We start from the raw sequence: 23998 nt of genomic DNA, 5'->3' as shown, positions 1-23998 counted from the left end.
TTGATACCTATTGATACCTATTCCGGATTCATATTTGCTTCCTCGCATGCTGGAGAAAAGATTAAGGATGTCATATCTCACGTGCTGCATGCATGTGCATCCATGGGGATGCCTAAAAGTATAAAAACAGATAATGGTCCAGCATATACATCTGTCTCCTTTGCTCAGTTTTGGGCAACTTTATTGTTCATAAAACAGGTATTCCTTATAATCCTCAAGGACATGGGATAGTAGAGCGTGCATATCAGACATTAAAATTATTACTTTTAAAACAAAAAAGAGAGATCTTCCTGTCTTGATGAAGCTGTTCATGCTCCAGGGTAAGAAGGCCGAGTGGGCCCCTTCCTCTCGTGGCTTGACCTGGTCAGGTTATGTTTTTCCCCATCCCTCCTACCAGTAGAGACGGACCAGGGACGAAGGACCCGACATGAGCTGGCTTCAAATTTCGATCATCAGATCTCAGCCTTTCTGAATAACTATGATTACAACTGTAATCTAGCCAAGTACCTGGCTAGATTTCTGAATATTACATTCCCTCAAAAGTGAAAGGGAAACGGAGGCTCAAGTTTGGTGAATGTGTGTTTTGTGTGTTAATGAACCACAGTAGAGAATCATTGACTAGTGTCTGAATTACTTACACATATGTGGCTCCTGTTTCATATGTGGTTACTGGATAGTGAAGATTCCTTATATGAAAGAATTTCTTGGATTTTTGAGAATCTTTTTAAACTATGTAATACTTAAAGAAATTATTTTTCTATTAAAAGCTAATAAGTCCTGGAGGTATAATTGTAGAAATTCTTTGCATAATGATAAAAAGTAGTGCAAAGATGAGAAGATAAAAGATTTTATCTTGATGACTAGGGAGGCTTTGAACCCAGCCATCATGCTTGCTTGCTTAGTTGGCTTGCTCAGTTGGTGCTTTACCACTTGAGTCACACCTCTAACCTGGATTTTGCTGGTTAATTTAGAAATAGTCTTGGACTTTTCTGCCTAGGCTGACCTTGAATCTATCTCCCATGCCTCAGCCTCCTGAATTCCTAGGATATAGGTGTGAGTCACTAAGGCCTGGCTAGTTTTCATCATCTAGAAGAAAATGTAATACTATAAAAGTATACAAGACTAGAAAAATTAAGTGAGCTTTTAGTATAAATGATAGAAACGAGAATAATTTGTAATAATGGTAAAATCACAAAGGATAATAAAAGGAACAACTTCATGCCTTTTCTGGACAGATGGCAGAGAATAATAACTGCCATAATAAAGAACTAATTTCAAAAGTAAGGAAGATGACAAAATGTCAGATGTGTACATCTTTATCTCAACACTTGAAAAGCAGAGGCAGGAGGATCTTGAATCGAAGACCAGCTTGAGCTGTGGACTCACAGCCTGACTCAAGGAAAGGAAAGAGGGAGGTAAATTAGACACCAGGAGATGAAGAAGGAATTTCATCAAGTATCTATCGTAGTCAGCACAGAACTGAGGTGGAAAGCCATTTATGACCATTGTGGAATAAGTTTCAGAGAAACTAATTCACACTGAGTTAACAAATTGAAGAATTGGGAAAATGTTGGGATATTAGATTCCGTTTATCAAGTGTACAGTGTTAGAGAAGGGAAAAACAAGGTGACAATCACTTCTTTAAAGCCCATTCATTATTCAGTGTGATTTAGAAGGGTCTGCAGAAGAACTTGAGAAACAAAATGGATTTGGTGTCCAGGAAAGAAATAGTTAAGCAAGAGGGTAATGGATTAGAAGATAAATCCTAATAAACTTATGCTTCTCAGGCAGGGAAGAAGGATGAAAAACAACCCTGGAATTTCCCAAACTGGAAAATTTCTCAGCATCCTACTTGCAAGGAGAAGACAAGGGATAGGACTGGAAGTAGAGCTTCTGTCTAATCCTGATCTATTTCAGTTGTCTCCCCAATGGCAGTAATTTACAAAGGTCATATTAGGAAGAGGAATCTCCCATCTGATCTATCTGAATGTCTGGAAGTGAAGGGCTACTACATATTTACACTTGAGGAAGGCTGACTATCAAGTCTGGCATTGTTCCAGCAGACACTGGAACCACTGGCCTCGTATCAACACAGATGCACAGTAGACTCAGCCCAGCAGATGGTGCCGTTTCTCCAGAGACATTACCCAATGCCAGGCCACCAGACGGCTAAAAGCCAACAGCATGGTATTGCTAGGGTTGTTTAGGGAAAATATTCTTCCCACTCTAATCTCTGAGATATATTTTAAAAACTGATTGGGGGTAGTTTTTCCAGCAGCAGTGTTTCATAGGGCTTATTCTCAGTTCTTTTCATTCCTTTTAGAGCACAAACATTGGATATAATATTTGCCAGAATAATTTGCTGTTTTACCACCCATGCCTTGATCACCTGAAATGATATTGTTCTTAACCTAGTATTTATGGACTTTCAGTATTTACTAACATATTTAAGGCTAACAAGAAAAACTCTTGCCTCCTTGCAAATTTAACCCAAATTAATTCTGCTAAATATTTATTAAGTATCTTCAGTGTGCTGTTAATGAAGCCAGCAAAAGAGATGGACAGATATTGGGCAAAAATTTGGGTGTTTAGGAAGGGACACAGGAGAGAGGCAAGGGAGCCAAACAGGAGGGAGAAGTCAGGAGCTGATAAGAATTCAGGGAAGGGGCCTAGTGGTAGAGTGCTTGCCTAGCATGCATGAAGACCTGGGTTCAGTTCCTCAGTACCACGTACATAGAAATAGCCCGAAGTGGTGCTGTGGCTTAAATGGTAGAGCGCTAGCCTTGAGAAAGTCCAAGGACAGTGCTCACGCCCTGAGTTCAAGCACCAGGACTGGTAAAAAAAAAATTCAGGGAAGAGAAGTGCCGTGGCTCACAGTGGTAGAGCACTAACTTTGAGCTAAAGAGCTCAGGGACAATGCCCAGGCCCCATGACAGGGGGGAAAAAAAAAGTTACTTTGGGGCCAGGAGTATAGCCTAGTGGTAGAGTACTCACGAAGCCCTGGGTTCAATTCCTTGGTACCACATTCACAGGAAAAACCAGAAGTGGTGCTGTGGCTCAAGTGGCAGAGTGCTAGCCTTGAGCAAAATGTGTTCAAGAACAATGCCCAGGCCCTGAGTACAAGCCCCAGGACTGGCAAAAAAAAGAAGAATTCAGGGAAGTTAGTTCAGACATGGTGGCCCACACCTGAATCTCCAGTTCAGGAGAATTTCAAATTCCGTATCAGCCTGGACTATACAAGAAGACCTTGTCTCAAAACAAGAGCTCTAAGGAAGTTGAGATCAACAGTGGCTCTAGGGCTGGACAAATGCAGTCTCAGTAGAGTGGTTGTGACAGAAGAGAGTTCAGATCCAGATTATATACAGTCCAGCGAAAGATTAAGCCATTTTAGCCCAGTTTTTTATTTTACTTTATTTTTTTGCCAATCCTGGGCTTGAACTCAGGGCAAGAGCACTGTCCTTGAGTCTACCACTTGAGCCATAGCACCACTTAATGCTTTTTTCCCCCCCTATATATGTGGTACCAAGGAATCAAACTACGGTCTTTGTACATACTAGGTAAGCACTCTACCACTAGGCCAAACTCCCAACCTGTAGACAATCTTTTTAAAGAACTAACTTTTGATTTTGTTAATCCTCCCTATTTTGGTTTATACTTTCTTGGTTACTTTCTTCTTGGCTTTGGGTTTATTCCCCCTCTCCCCCCCTCTTTTTTTCCTAAGGTGGAAAGTGGTCATTATGGGATCTTTTTCCTTTTGTTCTGACATGAGGTCTGTCCCTTGGACTGGTCTTAATCTCTGGGTCGCCTCCATCTCCTGAGTGCTGGACCACAGGTGTGCACTACCATGCCCAGCCTTTTCTCTTGTTCATGAGAGGTTTTTGTAGCTGTAGGATTCCTGCTAGGCAGTGCTTTCCCATAGATAGGGTATATTGGAGGTTTTAATTTTTTCCTTTTTCTTAGTATTTTCTAATTTCCCTTTGACTTTGCCCAAGACTATCGCTTCATTGTGTTTCCACATTTTGAGTTTTCTGAAGTTTCTCTGTTGTCATCATTGATTTCTAGTGTCATTGCATTTTACTTGAAGAATAGACTTTTTTTGGAGTGGGTGCTGGTTCCAGGGCTTAAACTCAGGGGTCTCACACTCACTGGCTTGTTTTGTTCATAGCTGGTGCTGGCTAATTGACATGGAAGCTCAAAGCATTTTCTGTCTGAACTGACTTTGAATGTCAGCTCTCCTGGCCTTAACCTTCTGAATAGCTAGGATTTCAGGCATAAGCCACCAGTAACCAGCTTGATCTTTTAAAATTTAAAGCCTAATGTAAGATGTATTGTGGAGAATTTGTGTGTGTGTGTGTGTGTGTGTGTGTGTGTGTGTGTGTGTAGCGAGGAAGAAATGTGTTATCCTGCTGTTGGAGATTTTTGTTGTTTTATAATGTGTCTGTAAGGTCTAGTTGATTTATGATGTTTTTTTTGTGCCTGCAGCAACTGAGGCTTTAGGCTCTCACTTCGCTTTTCTGCTCAAGGCTAGCACTCTGCTACTTGAGCTACACCTTCACATATGTCTTTTTGCTGATTAGTTGGGGATAAGAGTCTCTGCTTTGTCTGCCTTCATTGAATTTGAATCAAGATTCTCAGATCTCAGCCTCCTGAGCAGCTAGAATTGCAGGTGTAAGCTGTGGCGCTCTGCTAGTTTTGCTGTTTGAGCTTTCTTTTCTCTTGTTGATGTTCTGTCTAGTTGCTTTGTATTATTGAATTCTCTGTATTGTTAAAACTACCTTCAATTCTGTCTGTCTTCAGTTTTGCTTCACTTACTTTGGTGCTTTATGGGTGTGTGTGTGTGTGTGTGTGTGTGTGTGTGTGTGTGTTTGTATAGAACTTGTGTAGCTTCTTGATGAATTCATCCCTTAACATTAAAACATTGGTGTCTCCTGTTAACCAATTTTGTCTGAAAGTCTGTCTTGCCTAATAGCAGTCTTTTCCTGGAATATCTTTTTCTGTCCTTTTCCTTTCACTTGTTTATATCTTTGAAACTAAATATGCCGTGAATTATGTTTTAAGATCAATTTGACCAATTGATGCCTTTAAATGGAAGAGTTTAGTTACCTGTCTTCAAAATGACTACTGAAAAGGACTTATGACTACCATTTTGCTTTTTGATTTATTTATTTTCTCCATCTCTATTCCTTTTTTTTTTTCCATCTCTATTCCTTATTTTTTATTTATTTATTTTGTGTGTGTGTGGGTGGTGGGGCTTGAACTCCACCTGTACCCTGTCCTTGAGTTCTTCAGCTCAAGGTTACCATCTTACCCTTGAGCCAAGCCCCACTTCCTGTTTTCTAGAGGTTAATTGGAGATAAGGGTCTCAGGTCCTTTTGTGCCCCGGCTGGGTTTTGAACCTTGATCCTCAGATTTCAGCCTCCTGAGTAGCTAGGATTACAGGTGTGAGCCACTGAGCTCAGCTCCTTAATTTCTTTATTACTGCCTTTCAATATTAAGTAGATATTTCCTATAAAGCCATTTTAATTCTCTTGCTATATCTTTTACTGGATGTTTTTGAGTTATTTTTCCTTTATAGATTCTCTGGAGGTTCCAGTTAAAATTTATAATAATCTCATTCTGAAGAGATGAATAGTTGGTCAGTTTTTTTTTGGCCAGTCCTGGGCTTAGACTCAGGGCTTGAGCACTGTCCTTAGGTTTATCTTAAGGCCAGTGCTCTACCACTTGAACCACAGCACCACTTCTGGCTTTTTCTATGTATGTGGTACCAAGGAATTGAACCTGGGTCTTCATGCATGCTAGGTAAGCACTCTTACCATTAGGCAAAACTCACAGCCCCTAACCCACTAATTTTAATAAGGCTTTGCTCCCATGGCCCCATTCTTTACTACTGCTGTTGTGATACACTATTTGCCGATTGATATATGTTCATCATCGGTGTATGCAGTGTCATTTGATCAGGTAGAGAAAAACATAACCATAAGGATTAACAAGCATAATATATTGACTTTTTTGGGTAGGATTCACATTTATTGGTTCAAATACAGTACCTAACACTTGCTGAACATGCCATTTCACACGAATTGGTCACATTTCCTTGGGTAGTTCAAAGGGTGGGGCCCTTCCTTTCCCAGCAGGCAGGTGTGTGAGGTAGCAGGGGCCTGAGCATTCTCTAGAGCTCACCAGCTGTTATTCAGTCATGCAGGGCTGGTGACAGCTGGCCCTTTGGGACATCCCTCTTGTTTGATTCCTATGAAGGAATGTAGGTGGACTAAAGGCTTAGGCTGTAGGTGTCAGGGTTTTTAGCACTTCTTGCCTCTTGACCTGCAAGAGGTACAAGGAGAACACGCCCCGACTAAGACGAGACCGAGGAAGGTTAGGGCCGACTGGCCACCTTCACCCAGCCCTCCCTCTCCAGAGGGAAGACACAGACGCGCCAGAGACTGTCACAGCAGAAACTCGTTTATTGGGAAAGTACAAGGGGCTAAAGTAAGATGCAGGAGTCTATCAGCATACATGTGGGCAAGGCAAGGGGAGGTAGGTGCGGTCAGAGAGGGCGGCGGGGCCAATCAGTGGGTTCGATGTAGCCTTATTTTACATCACAAACCACAGCCAACCTGCCTGTCGCCTCATTGGATTTCCAAAACCAGGAAGTGAGCACTGAACCATGAGGTAGGCCTTTTACCCTTGATGTGACGTGCCCCACATGTAGGTGCTACCAGAGCCCGGGGGTAGTGTTTGTGGAAAATGGCGCTTGTTATGCCCAGAACACAGGAAGGAGATGGAGGTGGTGGCTTATCCTTTGCAGGCCAGGTGGGAAGGGCTCCCCAGACAGCCCAGCCCTCACAATGTGGCCACGAGCCCCTATCACAGGCCTGGAATGGCCACATAGACAAAAACCCCAATAGCCCAGGGCAGGCGGGACTTCTTTCACGGCAGATACATGTAAATCTCACGGGAACTATATAATTCTTTTCCCACAGAATTCCTCAGAAAGGATTCAACCAGGATGTCACTCAAGAACTAATTTCTTTTTCCCACATGAAAATTTGAGTCAGCAACATCACCAATTGCAAGACATTTCAGTAACACAAACAATGGTCTCCACACGGCAAAGCAGATCTTGTGGCCACGGGGCTGGCCCTACAATGTGAAGGACAGCCTCTATCAGCAGCATGACATTTTTCTTGGACCTTTTCTTGAGCAGGCTCTGGCTGTCCTGAACTATCTTGGAGCCTATCATTGGTTCCTGGCAAGCATCCTATTTAGGGATGGGACATGGCAGAAGAGGGCTGGGACAGCTCCTTACAGGTAGAGAGGCAGGGTTCCCATGCCTTCCAGGCCACCTCAGAGAGAGAAGCAGCTCCAAATTGCTCCCAAACTCAGCAAATTATGTTGGCTTTTCATACATACCTGAGAACAGAAAAAGGTATTGGCTAGGTAATCAGAACCTCTCACAGAAGTTTGCATTCTTCCCTGGCATTAAAGAAGGGCGCTTGCATTCAAGTCCATGGGCTCCCTGGAAGACTTGCACATGAACAACAACTTGACTGGACCCCAGAGGTGTGTGCTGGAACCGGGTATCCAATCAAAAGGCTAAATAATGCAGGGAGAGCTCATGCAAGCTGCGTGAAACCTCTGATTGGGACCAGGGACTGCCATGGCCCACAAGTTGTCCAGTGATCTTTAGAGTCATGTAGCATTGCACAACACATGCCAGACAGTGCCCTCCCTGCCTTGGGACCCCTCCCATCTGGCGGGAGTTCTCATCTTTTTCTTCAGTAAGTCTGTGCTGTCTCACTTCTCTCTCAGTGTTCATAAATGGATTTTTTGAGACTGTGGAAACAAAGAACTGGATCCAGGCATTGTAGTTTTTGGGTATCATGCCCACTGATTAGTTTTCTGGGGCTGTCCTTTCCTAATCTCAACCTCTCCTCACACTTTTGGGTCTTGAAGTCTAAATCTAGGTGTAGATAGGGTCCGTTCCTTCTGGAGGCACTGGAGAATCTCCTAAGGCCTTCTGGTTTATGATGGTTGGCATTCTGTGGCATGTCCTGAGTTATAAAGGCATTGCTTCTATCTCTACTTGCATGGCACATTAAATTCTTCCCATGTGTCTGTCTTTTAGCACACCAGATATACTGGATATGCAGATCCAGTGTAATCTTACTTTAATTACATATTAAGTCTCTTGAATGGTTTTTGACAAAGGATCCTGAGTGGTGGTCAGGAAATTGGTAGAGTTATAGGTTTGCCAAGATGAAAGCAAGCTGTGTGAGCCCGTACTCCAGGAAGCCACTAGATGGATTTCTATGGACTAAATTGTGGAAATATGTTGAAGTCCTAATCTCCCGAGGGACTGCATTTCACCATAGGGATTTAGGCAATAAAGATAAACTGAAGCCATAAAGATAGATCTTTAATCCAATACCATTGGTGGCTTAATTAGAAGACAAAAAGATTCTCTCTCTCCCTCCCTCTCTCTCTCTCATCCTTCCTGCATCTATTCCACATGAAGACATAGTGAGAAGGAGTTGCTTATAAATCAGTTTTACCATAACCCTGGTCACTGGAAACTTCACACTTTATTTCCCAGACAACAACAGTCTATGAAAAATGTAATTGATTCGTTAAAGCCACCCAGTCTACTATTTTGTTATAGCAGCTCAACTAATGGACCCCTCAGAACAACCAACCAAAATGCTTTGGGAATGAGGCCAGTGATTCTTTATGCACTCCAGAAACAGGCTTTTCCTTTCCTGGCTGGAGAGTGGGGTGGTAGACCAAAGTAAATTAAAGAACCATTACAAACTCCAGCTGGGTGCTGGTGGTTTACTCCTATAATTGTAGCTACTCAGAAGGCTGAGATCTGAGGATCACTGAGGATCATAGTTTGAAATCAGCTTGTGCAGAAAAGTTCATGAAACTCTTATCTCCAATTAACACACACACACACACACACACACACACACACACAAAGGCAGAAGTGGCAGAACTCTATCCTTGAGGAAAAAGCTAAGGGACAGCACCTAGGTCCTTAGTTTAAGCACTAGGACCAGCAGACTTCCTCTTAAGAGGCCTCTTACTTGGGTGAATACTGTAACTCTTGGATCCCCAGAGATCCCATGATTTCCATTTGTGGTGCACTGCAAAATGTGCTTGGTCTTTGTCTCAAGTTCCTGCTCAGATCTCCTAAAACTAAATGGGAATATTGTCATGAGTCCCTAGGATTATACCAAAGTTAACCTTACTGAGGTGACCCATGCAGGTCCCTGGATAAACTCAGGGTGTGACTGGTCATCAGAAGACCAAGTGCTCAGATCTCTAACCCACCCATCTCTGGGAAGTTGAGGATAGTGATCTGAAAACTCTGCTCTTGACCATGACTGCTTGCAGGCTGATGAGACTTTGGTGTGCTTGGTGGATGGGGTGCTCTGCGCACAGTCTCTGCAAGTCCTTATCTTGCACCATGTATCTCTTCCTTTGATTGGGTTCTATTTTTTTTGGGGGGGGGGGTCATGGGGCTTGAACTTGGCCTGGGCGCTGTGGACATAAGAGTCTCATAGACTTTAGTGCCTAGGCTGGCTTTGAACCTGGATCCTCAGATCTCAGTCTCCTAAGTAGCTAGGATTACAGGTATGAGCCACCAGCACACAGTTTGAATTCCTTTCTTTATGATAAAGCAGCAGATGTAAATAAAGTATGTTTGTGAGTACTGCAAACCCTTCATAGTAAGTTATTGTAACCAACCTGGATAGAAGTGAGGATAACCTGTGAAGCATGATTTGTGACTGCCAGGATTAGTGACTGAAGTGAGGAGGTCTCATGTGACCCAGCCTATAAACCTGTTGGGTCTAATGCTAACTCTGGAAATACCCAAGTGGGGTCCAGAGAATCAGAGATTGGGTTATTGGTTGGAAAACACATTACCTACATAACATTGAAGTTTGTTTTTTATACAATATGTGAGGCTAGGTACCAGTGGTTCCTATAATCCTTGCTACTCAGGAGGCTGATATCTGAGGATTGAAGGTTGAAGCCAGCCCAAGCAGAAAAGTTTCTGAAATTTCTTTCCAATTAACTATCCCAAAGCTGGAAGTGGAATTGTAGCTCAAGTAGCAGAGCTCTAGTGCTGAGAGATCATGCTTATGCACTTAGCTCTAAACCCAGTACAAAAACAAACATAATGTGAGTTACATGTGCTTCAGTATTAGTGTGTGTGTACACACACACACAGATGTACATGTTTGTAGCAAGAGACAAGGAAATCACAATTTGCATAAAAGAATTTTATTTAGTGGCCAGATCCCAAGGAATAACGCTAGTCATTGCTTGATTCCGCTAAAATGTGCTGTTAGAGACATTCGTAAGAAAGTGTACAAGTGCATCAACAAAAGCGGTTTCATTGGGATTGAACAGAGGAAAATAAAACTTCATAAATCTCGGTTGTCTGATAAGATCTTTAAAATTTAAAATGGAAAATGAAACTAATAAATGTCACATTGGTCTATTTACAGAGGACTGAGCTTTTAAATAGGAGAATACTCTGCCGGATTTTGTCCCTCCTATTTTTTTTTTCGGACGTGGGGCTTGAACTTTGGGCCTGGGCACTGTCCCTGAGCTCTTCAGCTCAAGGCTAGTGCTCTGCTCCTTGAGTCACAGCACCACTTCTGGTTTTGTGTTAGTTAATTGGAGATGAGAGTCTCAGGTCCTTTTGTGCATGGGCTGGCTTTGAACCTTGGCCCTCAGATCTCAGCCTCCTGAGTAGCTAGGATTACAGGCATGAGCCACCACACCCGGTGTTCCCCTTCTATTTTATACCATTTAGTGAGTCTCACTCCTTCCTCCACACAAGATTTCTTCCTCTTGTTTCACAGTGCCAACCATCCCTTTCTCTGATGTACACCTTTGAGCCTCTCTCTGGCGCTCCCTTTCCTCACTCATAAATTATCAGGAATTTTACTCAACACTTTTATTGAGCACCTAATATGTACCAAGCCCAGCTTAGGAGCTGTGGAGATAAAACATGATGTTGAAAAGATAGTCATTCTTCCTTGGGAAGCTCAAATTTTGGATTGAGTCATTTTTGTTTTCCTTTCCCCCACATTGTAGTCCACTCTATCTTAGGCCCCTAGGAATAAAATTTGAGGCTTTCTTGAGCTAATACACTTGGGGGTGGGAGGGAGAAAGGGGAGGGAGAGAATCCTGTTCACTGGGCTGCAGTGGCCTTGTGAAGTCTGCTTTGTGACACACAGTCCCATACCTGCAACTTCACTTCTCAACTCCAAACGCATGAGAGCCACATGTTGGGCGGTAGACCAGTTATTTACAGCTGTGGCTTGGAAGCTTCAACATAATCCGGTCCCACCCCTTGTTCTTTTTCAAATTTGAGCCCTAAACAAAGCCATTTCTTGCCTTTGGTCTACAACATCTTTGTCCATGAGGTCTAGAGAGATGTGATAGTTACTAAAAAAATAATAATAAGGTAAACTTGGAAACATAAAACAAAAACTGTACATGACATACTGTGGAAGCTGAAAGAAAGCCACGCTTTTACTGTCCCCTTCTCTGAGCCATGCCTGGCCAACCAGTCCCTGTGAATCTTTACTTGCAGAGGTCTTTCCCAGACACAGTGACTAAAGTCCCCATCATGGTGGCCAGCTTCCCTCTCAAGCTTCAAAGCAAATTCCTGCTTTTGGCTGCACATAGCCACCACTGACTGAGATGGTGGAGCCTCGTGGAAAGCTCTGCCCAGCCTTTTTCATAGGCCATAATGGGCTACAGCTCTTCTAGCATCCATTCAATTAGGTGATACTTGGTTCCGCATTCAAGACTGTCAGTGCAGGATTCACACAGCTTCCTCACCAGTTAGTTCCAAGGACTTAGACCTGAAGGCAACTTAGGGATTGGCATGATTCTCATCTGGCCTGCCCTACTCTGTGGCAGGAAGAAGGCCATGTGTGAAAACATGGAGAGGATGGGAAGAACACGGCATACTGGGAGGGGCAGGCCGGAGATGTGTTCATGCACAAGCTTTTGTCTCTGTCGTGCATATATCTTCAGTGTAACAGCGCGTATTTGGACACATTAGGGCTTGTGCTTTTGAAAGAAAGAACACGCCCTGAAAAGCTCATTTGGCAGATGTGGCCATGAGTGGTGTAGTGGGTGTGTGTGTGTGTGTGTGTGTGTGTGTGTGTGTGTGTGTGTGTGTGCATTTGATGATGTTACATGTCAAGTCCTTCAAGTGTATCCTGGGTCCTTTCCCACTGTCACACCCACCACACTTGTGAAGAAAAACGGTTGAGTTACACCTGGTCAGTTTGATATTCAGAAGCTTCCGAGAGACTTTCAGAGAAGCTGAGGAAATTCTCCTGGTACTCAGAACATACAATCTCATAGCGGTAGTGCCGGAACTCCACAGCAAAGGTGCCAAAGTAAGACAGGAAGCACATGACCAGGCCCCACTGGACCCTGGCCGCATACATGTGGATGTCCTGGGCCATGAGGATGAAGTCTGGAAGAGGCAGTCAAGGAAAGAAGGGCATCCACACTCAGTGCTCTTCCTTACAAGCAACACTGGGTCTTGCTAGATGGAGCTTGTTGGATATAGTTCATTACATGACTAAGAATCTACCATAAGGTTGAGCTCTGTGTGTCACCCTGCTTCAAGGTGCTTTTATAAAGTTTCTCTTAATTCTTTTCTTACAGCAATTCTATGATCATTATCAATGTTAGAAAAAATAAAGAAACTCAGCATGGCACTGGTGGCTGCAGTCCTAGCTACTCAGGGAGGCTGAGATCTAAGGACTGGGGTTCAAAGCAAGCCTAGGAAGACAAACCCAAGAGACTCTTAACTCCAATTAGCCACAAAAGTGGAAGTGGAGGTGTGTCTCAAGTAGTAGAGTACCAGCAAAAAGTATCATGCTCTCAGTTCAAGCACAAAAAAAAAAGAAAAGAAAAGAAAAAGGAAAGAGAAAAGGAAGGAAGAAAGGAGGAAGGTGAAAGGAAGGAAGGCCTGCGCTAGAAAAAAGCCAGACTCTATTTTAAAATAGATAACAAAAGCAAGCCAGGCAATGGTGTAATGCTAGCTACTCAGGAGGCTGCGATCTGAAGATTGTGGCTCAAAGCTAACCTAGGCAAGAAAGTACATGAGACTCATCTCCAGTTAACCACCAGAAACCCAGGAGGAGTTCTCTGGTAGTAGAGCATTAGTCTTGAGCAAAAAGGAGCTCAGGGACTTCCAAGATCCGGGTTCAATTCCTCGGTAACAAATACATAGAGAAAAAAAAGCCAGAAGTGGTGCTGTGGCTCAAGTGGTAGAGTTCTAGAAGCCCAAGGACAGTGCTCAGGCCCTGAGCTCAAGGCCCAGGACTGGTAAAAAAGAAATAAAAAAGTAAAAATATAAAAAATCAAACAAAAAACCCCACTAAAACAAAAATTGTTGGATGTGTAGCTTAAGTAACAGAGCACCTCCCTCGCAAATGTGAAGCCCTGAGTTCAGACTCCATCCAATATAGTCCTCCCCCCCACAAAAAAGAAAAAGAAATGAGAAAGAAAAAAAATCTATAATTAGTGCTTAGACTAAGTTATTAAGAAGTTCTTAACATGTGTTGTTAAATCCTCAGAAAGCATTGCTAATTACTATGATTCAATAAATGTAGTTAAATTAGCTATAAATTTAGTAGCCTTAATTCAAAAATAAGATTTTTTTTAAGATTTAAAAAAAATGGATTTCCAAAGCAAGATAAAACAAAACAACAAAAGAACTATAACAATATTGATTTCCCTTTTCCTGAAAGGAGCATTTTGGGGTGAACACTTCTGGTTACAATGCTCTGTAAAATGAGTGATCTAACTTTCGGATGAACTGGTAGGGAGTACTGAGGCATGGTGTTGCTGTGTTCCATACTAACTACAGTATCTCTGTGGGCTGTGCCTAAGCTTAAGTGAAGTGGGCTTCTCTCTTTCCCTGATTTCTTTGCGTGTTGAGGGATGGGTAATAGAACTTCAGGTTATAAGAGATAAGGCCTGAAGCACTTTCTTTCCAAATTTACTGGGTCAAAATTTTTAATTCATGTCTGGCTCTTCATGTTTACTTTCAGTGCTTGCTTCAAACTCAGAGAAGAGGAAAGGAAATGAACAGCGCCCCAAACCCAAATATTTGTTTAGGACAGAGCATCCACTTGTTAACTTGTTTCCCCCCAAAAGTTTATATTCCTAAAAGATACAGACATTTTTGTCCCTTGAAACTCACTTCAGAGCTAGTAAATTAAGTAAATTTAAGTTGCAAATACCATTATTTTAGGTGGGAAAAAAATCCCAGGTATTTTTATTGTCGTTTTTTGACCATTACTGGGGCTTGAATTCAGAGATCTTGGACTTACTCCTTTGGCAGCTTGCTCAGCTGATGCTCTATCATTTGAGCCAGTCCAGCTTTTTGTTGCTTAATTGGAGGTAGAGTTTCAAGGACTTTTCTGCCTCGACTGGTCATTTGAACTATGATCCTCCAGGTCTCAGCTTTCTGAGCAGCAAGGAAGACAGATACCCAGCTATAATTCATTTTGCTTAGGTAGAACTTATTTTATGTTTAATTCTTGGGTATGAACTACTAGTGTGAGAGTTTTGTTTACTTTTGTGCTTTATCTTAAGATGATCCAAGGGCTATTCTAACCCACTAGGAATAGAAATCATCTCATATAATACATAGACAATTTGCCTGTGTTTTCATCTCACTGGCAAAGAATCTTTTCCCATTTAAAGGATACAGAGGACTACACAGAGAGTGATAGATGCCGAGAGGATAACTCGTGGAATCCCTGCTTTCCGTCCTTCATTTTTGATGTTGACTTTGAGTGTCAGTGCAGCCTGGATCCAGCAGGTCAGTGTGCCAAACCCAAAGGTCAAGGAGGTTCCCACATTATGGATTTCTTCATCGTTTGTGAGCTAGGGACAAATAGAAAATGGTATGTGGAGGCTCAGTTGAAAAGGAGATGCAAGCTAATGGAATAGGGGAACAAACAGACCAAAGTGATAAGGAAAGAGAGAGCTCAACCAGACTCTCACAGCTCATACCTATGGTTCTACTGAGATCTAAGGATCAAAGCTTGAAGCCAGCCCAGGCAGACAAATCTGAGAGATTCCCTTTCCAATTAACCAGCAAAATGCCAGGCTGTAGGTATGGCTTAAGGAATAGAACACAAACTATGCATGAGAAAGCTGTGTGAAAGCTGAAGGCCCTCAGTCCAAGTCCAGATACTGGCATGCACACACATAAAGAATAATCCAATACTAGAATGTCATTTTTAAAAAACAATGGGGTCTGTACTGTCTATAATTTTCCATGCTGTCTACATTCGATTTCATTTATCATCTTTATTAGTATTTATTAATAATACTTTTTTTTGTCAGTCCTAGGCTTTTAGCTCAGGGGCTGAGCACTGTCCTTGCACTTTCTCAAGGCTAGAGCTCTACCACTTGAACCACAGCACCACTCCTGGCCTTTCTATGTATGTGGTACCGAGGAATCGAACCCGGGTCTTCATGCATGCTAGGCAAGCACTCTACCACTAGGCAAAACTCCCAGCCCCAATAATACTTATTTTTAACCAACTAAAATAGTTTATGCAATTACAAGATTCAAATTTTTAAAAATTGTATATTTTAACGGTTACGGAAAAGTATGCCTCTTATCACATATATCAATCATTTCCTCTCTATCTACAAGCAATTAATTTATTGATTTCTGAATATTCCCACTGTAGATATTGTCCCAATTTTTCTTCCTTATTTATAGTTTTAAATACTTGAAAGTATTCAGAGACAACCAACCTGTGGGATGTTTCTAGGGCTTCAGTGGAGAGCCAACTGTGTATTTAACTCATCAAAGTTCTCATGGTGAAACTAGATAGCTACTGAGCACCTAACACCATGCCTGGACTTGCCTCAGAGGCAGGCAAGCAAGGGAGGCTCCTACTGAGATGCCAGGAAGAATGTTCAATGCCCCAGTACTTGCATCTTCTAGGAATAAATTTTAAGATATATTCTCATGGTGATCGCTACACTAACTTGTATGTTCTAAGAAGCTAGCTTTCCGCTTGCTTCATATGGGACAAGATCTAGAACAATGGGAGGAATTTGTGGGAATGCCTGTCAATTCATAATCAAGCAAAAACTTAGTTGCTATTGTGTGCCAGGGGCCAGTCTTGGGAAAGAGTGGTCCTGGATAAGGTGTTAGGCAGAGTGAGGATTAGGACAAGAAAGGGTCTTGGAAAATCTACCACCATATGGTTAGTAAGATCATTAGTAAGTTCACTGGACTGCCGGGATCCTACACTGTGGGCATTTCTTTCAATGCTAGTAGGGGGGTCAGGAGACCACATTTAGGAGAAAATGTGTAACTGTAAATCCATAGCATATGTTGGGAGGATGGTGTGACCCAGGGGAACTGAGGCAAGCCAAAGCACTGCAATAAATGAAGTCAATAAGGACCAGCATTGGGTGTTGGGATGACAAGGGAAGGTATTTGTCTGGGTTGTGAGTGGGAGCGTCTCAATTTCTAGGAGGAAGTTAGGTTTGCGTATTTTAATACAAGTCCTGGATGTTTTAGAGAAATTCTTATTGTACAAACTTTACTTCCATATGAATTTGTCAGTCTGAAATGCAAGCATTCCTCAAATACGCTATTTGATCAGTGTTTAGTGATAAATAAGCAATGATCTCATTCGTTTTTTTAAAAATACACATCCGGATACAATTCGTTATGAAAAAAAGTGAAAAGCACTTTGTAATTCTTAATAGAAAGCATGAATTATTATAGCTCCTTTTCCCCACAGTCATCTCATACCACACACACCTTAGACCATTGTGTATGAGCCTGGGGGGGCGGTGATTGTGAGAGAACCTGTACATACTAGGAACCGACATGCCTAATTGTTTTGAAGGTTCATGAAGAATTTATTCAGTGCCAGTACTGGGGGTTGAGGCTTTACTCTCTTGCTTGATTTTTTGCCCAAGTCTGGAAGAGCTCTACCACTTGAGCCATACTTCAGTGTCTGACTTTTTGCTTTCTAGCTAGGGTTAGGAGTCTCAAGGATTTTTTTTCTGTTTGGGATGGCTTCAGACCTTGATCTTCAGATCCCAGACTTCTGAACAGAAAGGATTACAAGGTGTGAGCCCCCAGTGCCTAGCTTCATGCAGGATCTTCTCCTTCAGTGGTTATGATGGTCACAAGTGAAATCCTTACCAAAAGTAAGAGGGAGATGAAAAAGGCCAAATGAAGTACCTGAAAATTACCAAGTAAGGTCATTCCAAAGGAGGCCAGACACAGTGCCACCAATCCACTGATATTCAGCCACGGATTTAAAACCTTTGGTTTCAGTTGTATGAAGCGTAGAACAGCCACCACAAGGGCTAGGAATAAAGCAAAATCTTCAAATTAAAAAAGTTATTAAATCCCACACCTCGACTATGAGGCAGAGTTTCAAAGCTATAACATGCAACATATAACTTTCACCACAGCCCATCCGAAATCTCTGAAATGCCAAACAATTTTCACACAAACGTTCCATGTGATGCTTATGATTACTCAGACGTGCTGTTTACCTAAGCCAGGAAAAGAGAGAATGTGCAGCTAGCACTGCTCCTGTTACACAGGTGCTGCATGCATGACAGGATGATTACTGTATTCTTCTCAGAGTTTTGAAAAACAAGTCACCAAAGAACAGACTGGCTTAGGAGAGCATTGCAAAGGCCCAACACACAACAAATGAGATGGAGACAAAGAGAACATGGCCAGGAATTCTTTAATTCAGCCATTTTCCAGCTTAGAACAATGTGGAGCAGACAGGGCAGGACAGGAAGACATGGGGAAGAGTTCAAGGTTACCATTGGACAAATAAGTGGGTCCCTAGGCCAGAAACTATTCCTGGAGACAGGAAGGAAGCTCAAGGGAAGTAAATAATCTGATTTTTTTTGGTCAGTCTCACGGCTTGAACTCATGGCCTCAGCACTGTCCTTGGGCTTTCTCAAGGCTAGAGCTCTACCACTTGAGCCACAGCACCTCTTCTGGCTTTTCTATGCTTGTGGTACCAAGGAATTGAACCTGGGTCTTTGTGCATGCTAGGCAAGTGCTCTACCACTAGGCCAAACTCCCAGCCCTATAATCAGATCTTTAACTACTATTTTTTTTTAAATCCCTTTACATACATTGTCCCAGTAGAGTTCATTGAAAAGACAAAGTCAATCCAAATTAGAGCTGCTGGAATCATCATACTTATTTAGGAAGTCTATATTTAAACAGCACATTGGAGATCATGGTACATACTATACCTTAGATATAAAGATAATTCAGTCTTTTCAAATGATATTAATCATGAATTACTTTTTAAAAATGGTGGTGGTAGTTGGGTTGAGAGTTTAGCCTAGTGGTACAGTGCTTGCCTAGCATGCACAAAGACCCAGGTTGGATTCCTCAGTATCACATACATAGAAAAAAGCCGGAAGTGGTGCTGAGGCTCAAGTAGTAGAGCTCTAGCCTTGAGAAAGTCCAAGGACAGTGCTCAGGTCCTGAGCTCAAGCCCAGGACTGCCCCCCCCTCCCAAATGGTGGTGGTGGTAGGTGAGGGAATTAAACTCAAGGTCTTGTTGCTTACATGTTACACTTGCTTGAATGGTACACTACCCCTTCAGCCATGCCCCTAACCCCTCATTTTAAAGCCTCTCTCCTTTGAAGAAAATTGGAATTTGAGAATTTGAAGATAGAATGAGAGTATTTAGATTTCAAACCCGACTTCTCATAGAAACCAGTCTATACTCAAGTCACTTATCAAAATCACTTTTCATTGTTTAGTACAGAGAAAGTTCATAATTATATGAAAAGGTGGGCAGAATAAGTCTATAGATGAAAAAGAACTTGCAATTAATTTTAATCATATCTGCATTTAAGAAAATGCAGTTACGGTTTCCTAGGACAAGTTATTTTGACATTAAGGTTCAACAGGGAAGAGAATTTGAAATTCCAGCTGAGTGCTAGTGGTTCACACCTGTAATCTTGGCTGAGTTACTCAAGAGATTCACACTTGAGAATTGTACTTTAAAGTCTGTAGAACAGTCTAAGTAAAGCTGTGGTTCAAGTGATTTAACTCTAGCCTTGAGTAGCAAAACTAAACAAAAAGGCAACTAAGATATAGTGCTCAATCTCTGAGTTCAAGTTCCAGTAATGACATGGATATGTGTCTGAGTGTGTGTGTATACACGTGCACACACACACACATGCACACACATTCCAGCATTATTTTGTTTTTATAATATGTTTAACTGGTAATTATTTTCCAAGTATGCTGAATTTCATGCTATGAAGTGAAGCTTAGCTAGTTGACTTTTAGTTCCAGAAGTACTGCTAGTCTTTGATAGACACAAAACTTGATTCATATCTGGATTTTGGAACCAAGATGAAGATAAACTATAATTCATGAAATCTCAAATTATTCAGTCCTGACATAGCTTTTAATATATATATTTCAGCTAATGCCCACTATTTCCTGGGGCTTGAACTCTATGCCTGGTGCTATCCTTGAGCCTTTTGGCTCAAGGCTAGCACTCTACCACTGGAGCCACAGCTTCATTTCTGGCTTTTCCTGAGTTGTTTATTGGAATTTATGTCTCATGGACTTTCGTGCCCAAGCTGGCTTCAAACCATGATTTTCACATCTCAGCCTCCTGAGTGGATTGAATGGGTTTCTCAAATGCAAAACTCAGAATGCCATTTACTCATTCTAAACTGATGGCCTGGCCAAGTTTTTTCTCTCTCTCCCTCTCTCCCTCTCCCTCCTCCCTCTCTCCTCTCTCTCTCTCTTTCCTCCTTTTCTCTCTCCCTCTCTTTCTATCTTTCTCTTTGTTCTAGTACTGTGACTTGAACTCAGGATCTGGGCCCTGTCCCTTAGTTTTTTCAATAAGATTGGTACTCTATCACTTGAGCCACAGCTCTACTTCTGGCTTTTCGATGTTTACTTGGAGATAAGAGTTTCACAGACTTTCCTGCTCCAGATATCTTTGGACCTTGAGCCTCAGATCTCAACTTCTGGGTAAGATTATAGCTATGAGCCACTGGCACCTGTCTCAAATTTTCTTTTGCTCTGTTTAGTTTTACTGTTTATGTATCAATAATTCCTATTCATGACATGACCATCATTATGCTTTGGCTGAAGGACAGAGAGTAGCTGCTGCTATTTGACTAAAACTGTTTAGTCATTAGCTTTATCCTAGAGCTCTCCCTAGAGCAGGAAATTACATTTTTGCCAAAAAATTTGTTTTAGGTCTTCCTCCTTCTCCCTGCCTCCCACCCTCAGTGAAGGAAAGTGCAGATTTAGGAGAAGAACATAGTTAATTCTGAATAGAAAAATAATTGAGTTCTCTGTCTTTGATTAGTCTGTCAAGAAGATAAAAGGTCTTTGCTAACTAATTTTAATAAATGCTACACAGACTCACTTTTAGATTACATTAGAATCTATATGGCTGCCAAAAAGCAGTGATTTATAGGCAGTGTGGGTGATTTCTTGAAGTCAGTTGTATGGTCTAATGTAATGGTGCCCAGGCTGCAAGGACAGGTCTGGCAGATGAAAGCAGTCCCCATGGAGAGACAGAATCTTTAGTTAATGGATTCTTTTTCACTCCTGGAGTTGATAAATAATTTTGGTTTGTTCTCACTGAGTACTAATCTTAATCAGTTTTATGTCTACCAGATGGCACTGAAAACAATGAAAAGATGATAGACACTAAACACCAAATATCACAATATCTGTAAGTGGGAGCAGATAAAAGCTTAATTGCTTCTTAGAGAATAAGATAATGACAATTATTATCTGGAAGAGGGGAACTTTTTTTTTTTTTGGTAATTCATGGGCCTTGAACTCTGGGTCTGGTCACTGTCCCTGAGCTCTTCAGCTCAAGGCTACTGCCTTACCCTTTGAGCAACAGCTCTGGTTCTGGTTTTCCATTGATTAATTGGAGATAAGAGCTTGGACTTATTGCCCGGGCTGGCTTTGACCTTTGATCCTCAGGTCTCAGCCTCTTGGGTAGCTAGGATTACAGGCATGAGCCACCACGCCTGGCGGGAACTTGTTTTTATTGCTTTGTTTTTTGTTTTTTTTGGAAATGCTTTTATAATTAGTAAATCACAAGGTTTGTAACTTTGGGCTGTACAATTTTTTTTTTCTTTTTGCCAGTCCTGGGGACTGAACTCAGGGCCTGAGCACTGTCCATGGGCTTTTCTCAAGGCTTGTGCTCTACCACTTGAGCCACAGCTCCACTTCCAACTTTTCTATGTATGTGGTACTGAGGAATCGAACCTAGATCTTCATGTATGCTAGGCAGGCACTCTCCCACTAGGTCAAACTCTTGGCCCACAAACTTTTCTTTTTTAAAGACTGAAGACTAGTGGGAAATATCTATTTGCCTAAAGAATGTGAAGGAGGCAATATGTAGCTGCTCATATATTCATCTGTTTCTCTGAAGCCTAATGGAGATGGCTTGTAATGAGTTTTTATATAAGCACATTTCTATGTATCATGATTAAATGAGGCAGAGTTTATAAAACACTTAGCTTTAGGCTTGGAATAGAAATGATGGTTGGTAATTACTATCCTGTGCCCTGTGGGGTACTCCGAGGAGTGGGTGCCACCTGCCAGTTTACATGCTGACTGCAGAGATCTGCAGAAGGCCCCTGGGCCCTGCTGTTCAGGGCTCTTTCTTGGGTTTTGAGTTCTACTAACTGGAAATATTCTTTATCAGCCTTTTATGCCTGGATATGAGGAAACTTACTGAATCTTTTCAGAAGAGCAGTGCCAGGAATGGAAAAGAGAAAAGAGAAAAGAGAGGAAAGTACAACGCTTTTGGTAGTTGTGAGGCTGAAGGCAGTGATGACCAGAGGATGGACTAGGACAGCCCTGGCCCCTCGTGTGTGCTAGCTTCTGAGTGTTGTGCCTTTAGTACTTGTGGACATGTAGGACATGATGTCTCTAAGGCAGGAAGGGAAGAGCCTAAGGCATCTAGTGGTTTGCTGCAGCCCATGTCCTCCAGACATTTTCTGTCTCAGTCAAGTCTCAGGTGAGCAGGGAAAGTCTTTGACAAGAATATAGTCAGCTTGTCAGGTGCTAGTGGTTCACGCCTATAATCCTAGCTACTCAGGAGGCTGAGATCTGAAGATTATAGTTCAAAGCCAGCCTGAATAGACAAGTCTGTGAGATTCCAATTAATCAGAATGCATATGTGGCTCAACTGGTAGAGCACCAGCCTTGACCCAAAAAAGCCAAGCAAGGGAGAGTTGAGAAGCCCTGAGGTCAAACCCCAGTGTTAGCTGATGGGGTGTGAGCGAGGGAGGAGAGAGGGAGGGAGGGAGGGGGAGAGAGAACTATAGTTAGCTGCAGGAAGAAATCTCATTAACTTCAAAGTGATTCACTGAAAGTGTTCTTCATGTTTTTCACATTCGAAGATTCTGACTATGTTGCATATTGAACCAAGAATCTTCCTTGCCTTTCAGGGACTTCTATAGGTTTCCCTTTCTTTATTATTATTATTTAAAAAATTTATTAATATTGATTTTTACATCATATTTCAAATGACCTGTTTAACAAACAGGTTTCCCTTTCTTGCAGTAAACATTTAAAAGTTTACATTAAGAGGAGTAGAAGTTGTTTTTATTGAGTGAAGGGAAGGATTTATACATAGATGAAATAATAGGTCAATTTTTTGGGGATAGGTACCACAAAAGTAGATTATTCCTCAGTCACCTTATCTGTATCTCCTACTTGGACTGGAAGTCTTCCCAATCAAAAGAATTATTTACAGTTGGGTGCCAGTGGCTCACATCTATAATTCTAGTCAACCAGAGGGCTGAGATCTGAGGATTAAGATTTGAAGAGTTCACAAGACTCTAACCATCAAAAAGCTGGGCTGGAGGCCTGGCTCAAGTGTTAGAGCACCATCCTTTATCAAAATAGCTAAGCAACAGTTCAAGGCCCTGCACTCAAGCCCTAGTATACACACACACACACACACACACACACACACACACACACACACACACACACACACAGAGAGAGAAAACCTGTCTATGAGCAGATGGGATACAAGAGAAAAGAGGCCTGGATGCCCCACCATCTTTGGAGGACTAATTGGGTCGTGCAAGTGCGTGCTGAAAAGAGGCATAGGAGAAAGGAACTGATATGGAAACAAGAGCTTTATCTTGTGTGATTGTTGTTCTTAATGTACTATGTTATTTCTCTTTTGTTGCCCTTTGATTAATCTCATATTGTTACTGTATCTGACTTTGTTACCTGGTATATTCTATATATGTTTATTTGAAATAGGAAAGGGATGGGGGGAAAACAAGGTGATTGGGAGGGAGTGGGAGGGAATGGGAACAAACACATGAGAATGTGTGAGAAGTAATGCACCTCCTGTCTGGCGAACATAACTGTAACCCCTCTATACATTACCCTGACAATAAAAACAAAAAAGAGGGACAGGAAATAAAGGGGGGGGTCTTGGATCATGAGGAACTGGAGCTAGATAGGAGGACCAAAGGTTTCTGTTTTCTTACACTTACTCCTTTTGCTAGCTGGATGTGTACACAGGTACACAAAGGAGTGTTGTTCTAATGTTAACAATGACCTTTAGGGTAAAAATCAATAGCCACAAACAATATTTATCCTGGGGGCCTGTGCTTTTTTTTTTCCATCTTTGCCAGTGAAGGGATAAAGAAAACAATCTCTTCAGAGCAAATGTATTGTACCATGTTACATATTCATGCAGGGTTTTATGGCATATAAAATACACTATTTCATACAAAAAAGAAAATAAAGTTCAAGTGTCTTGAAATGATCAAGCTGGTCCCGGGAAGAGGAAAGGAAAGCTGTCAGGTAAGCAGGGCAATGTGGTTTTTGCGGGAGGGTGGGGTGAGGAAGAGACCCTTGAAACAAAACGGACCTGGAAAGCGCATCATGTTT

At 41.9% G+C, this 23998-nt stretch overlaps 1 protein-coding gene across 1 annotated transcript in view; it reads right to left on the bottom strand.

Moving 5' to 3' along the window:
* Positions 1-10300: 10300 nt before the first annotated feature.
* The window catches only part of Tmem150c (transmembrane protein 150C), a 64186-nt gene continuing 50488 nt past the window's right edge, over positions 10301-23998 (bottom strand). Inside the window, exons 6-8 of the mRNA XM_090343997.1 lie at positions 17279-17406; positions 14763-14940; positions 10301-12511 (exon numbers count right to left, since the gene is read on the bottom strand). Coding sequence (XP_090200123.1) covers positions 12303-12511; positions 14763-14940; positions 17279-17406 — 515 coding nt within the window. The 3' untranslated portion in view covers positions 10301-12302. The remainder of the gene's footprint in view (positions 12512-14762; positions 14941-17278; positions 17407-23998) is intronic.

The sequence above is a fragment of the Megascapheus bottae genome, chromosome 13 (assembly GCF_031878675.1).
Source record: "Megascapheus bottae isolate mThoBot1 chromosome 13, mThoBot2.hap1, whole genome shotgun sequence".
NCBI classification, from domain to species: domain Eukaryota; kingdom Metazoa; phylum Chordata; class Mammalia; order Rodentia; family Geomyidae; genus Megascapheus; species Megascapheus bottae.
Note: the sequence above shows the minus strand (reverse complement) of the source record. Positions and strands in the feature narration are given on the sequence as shown.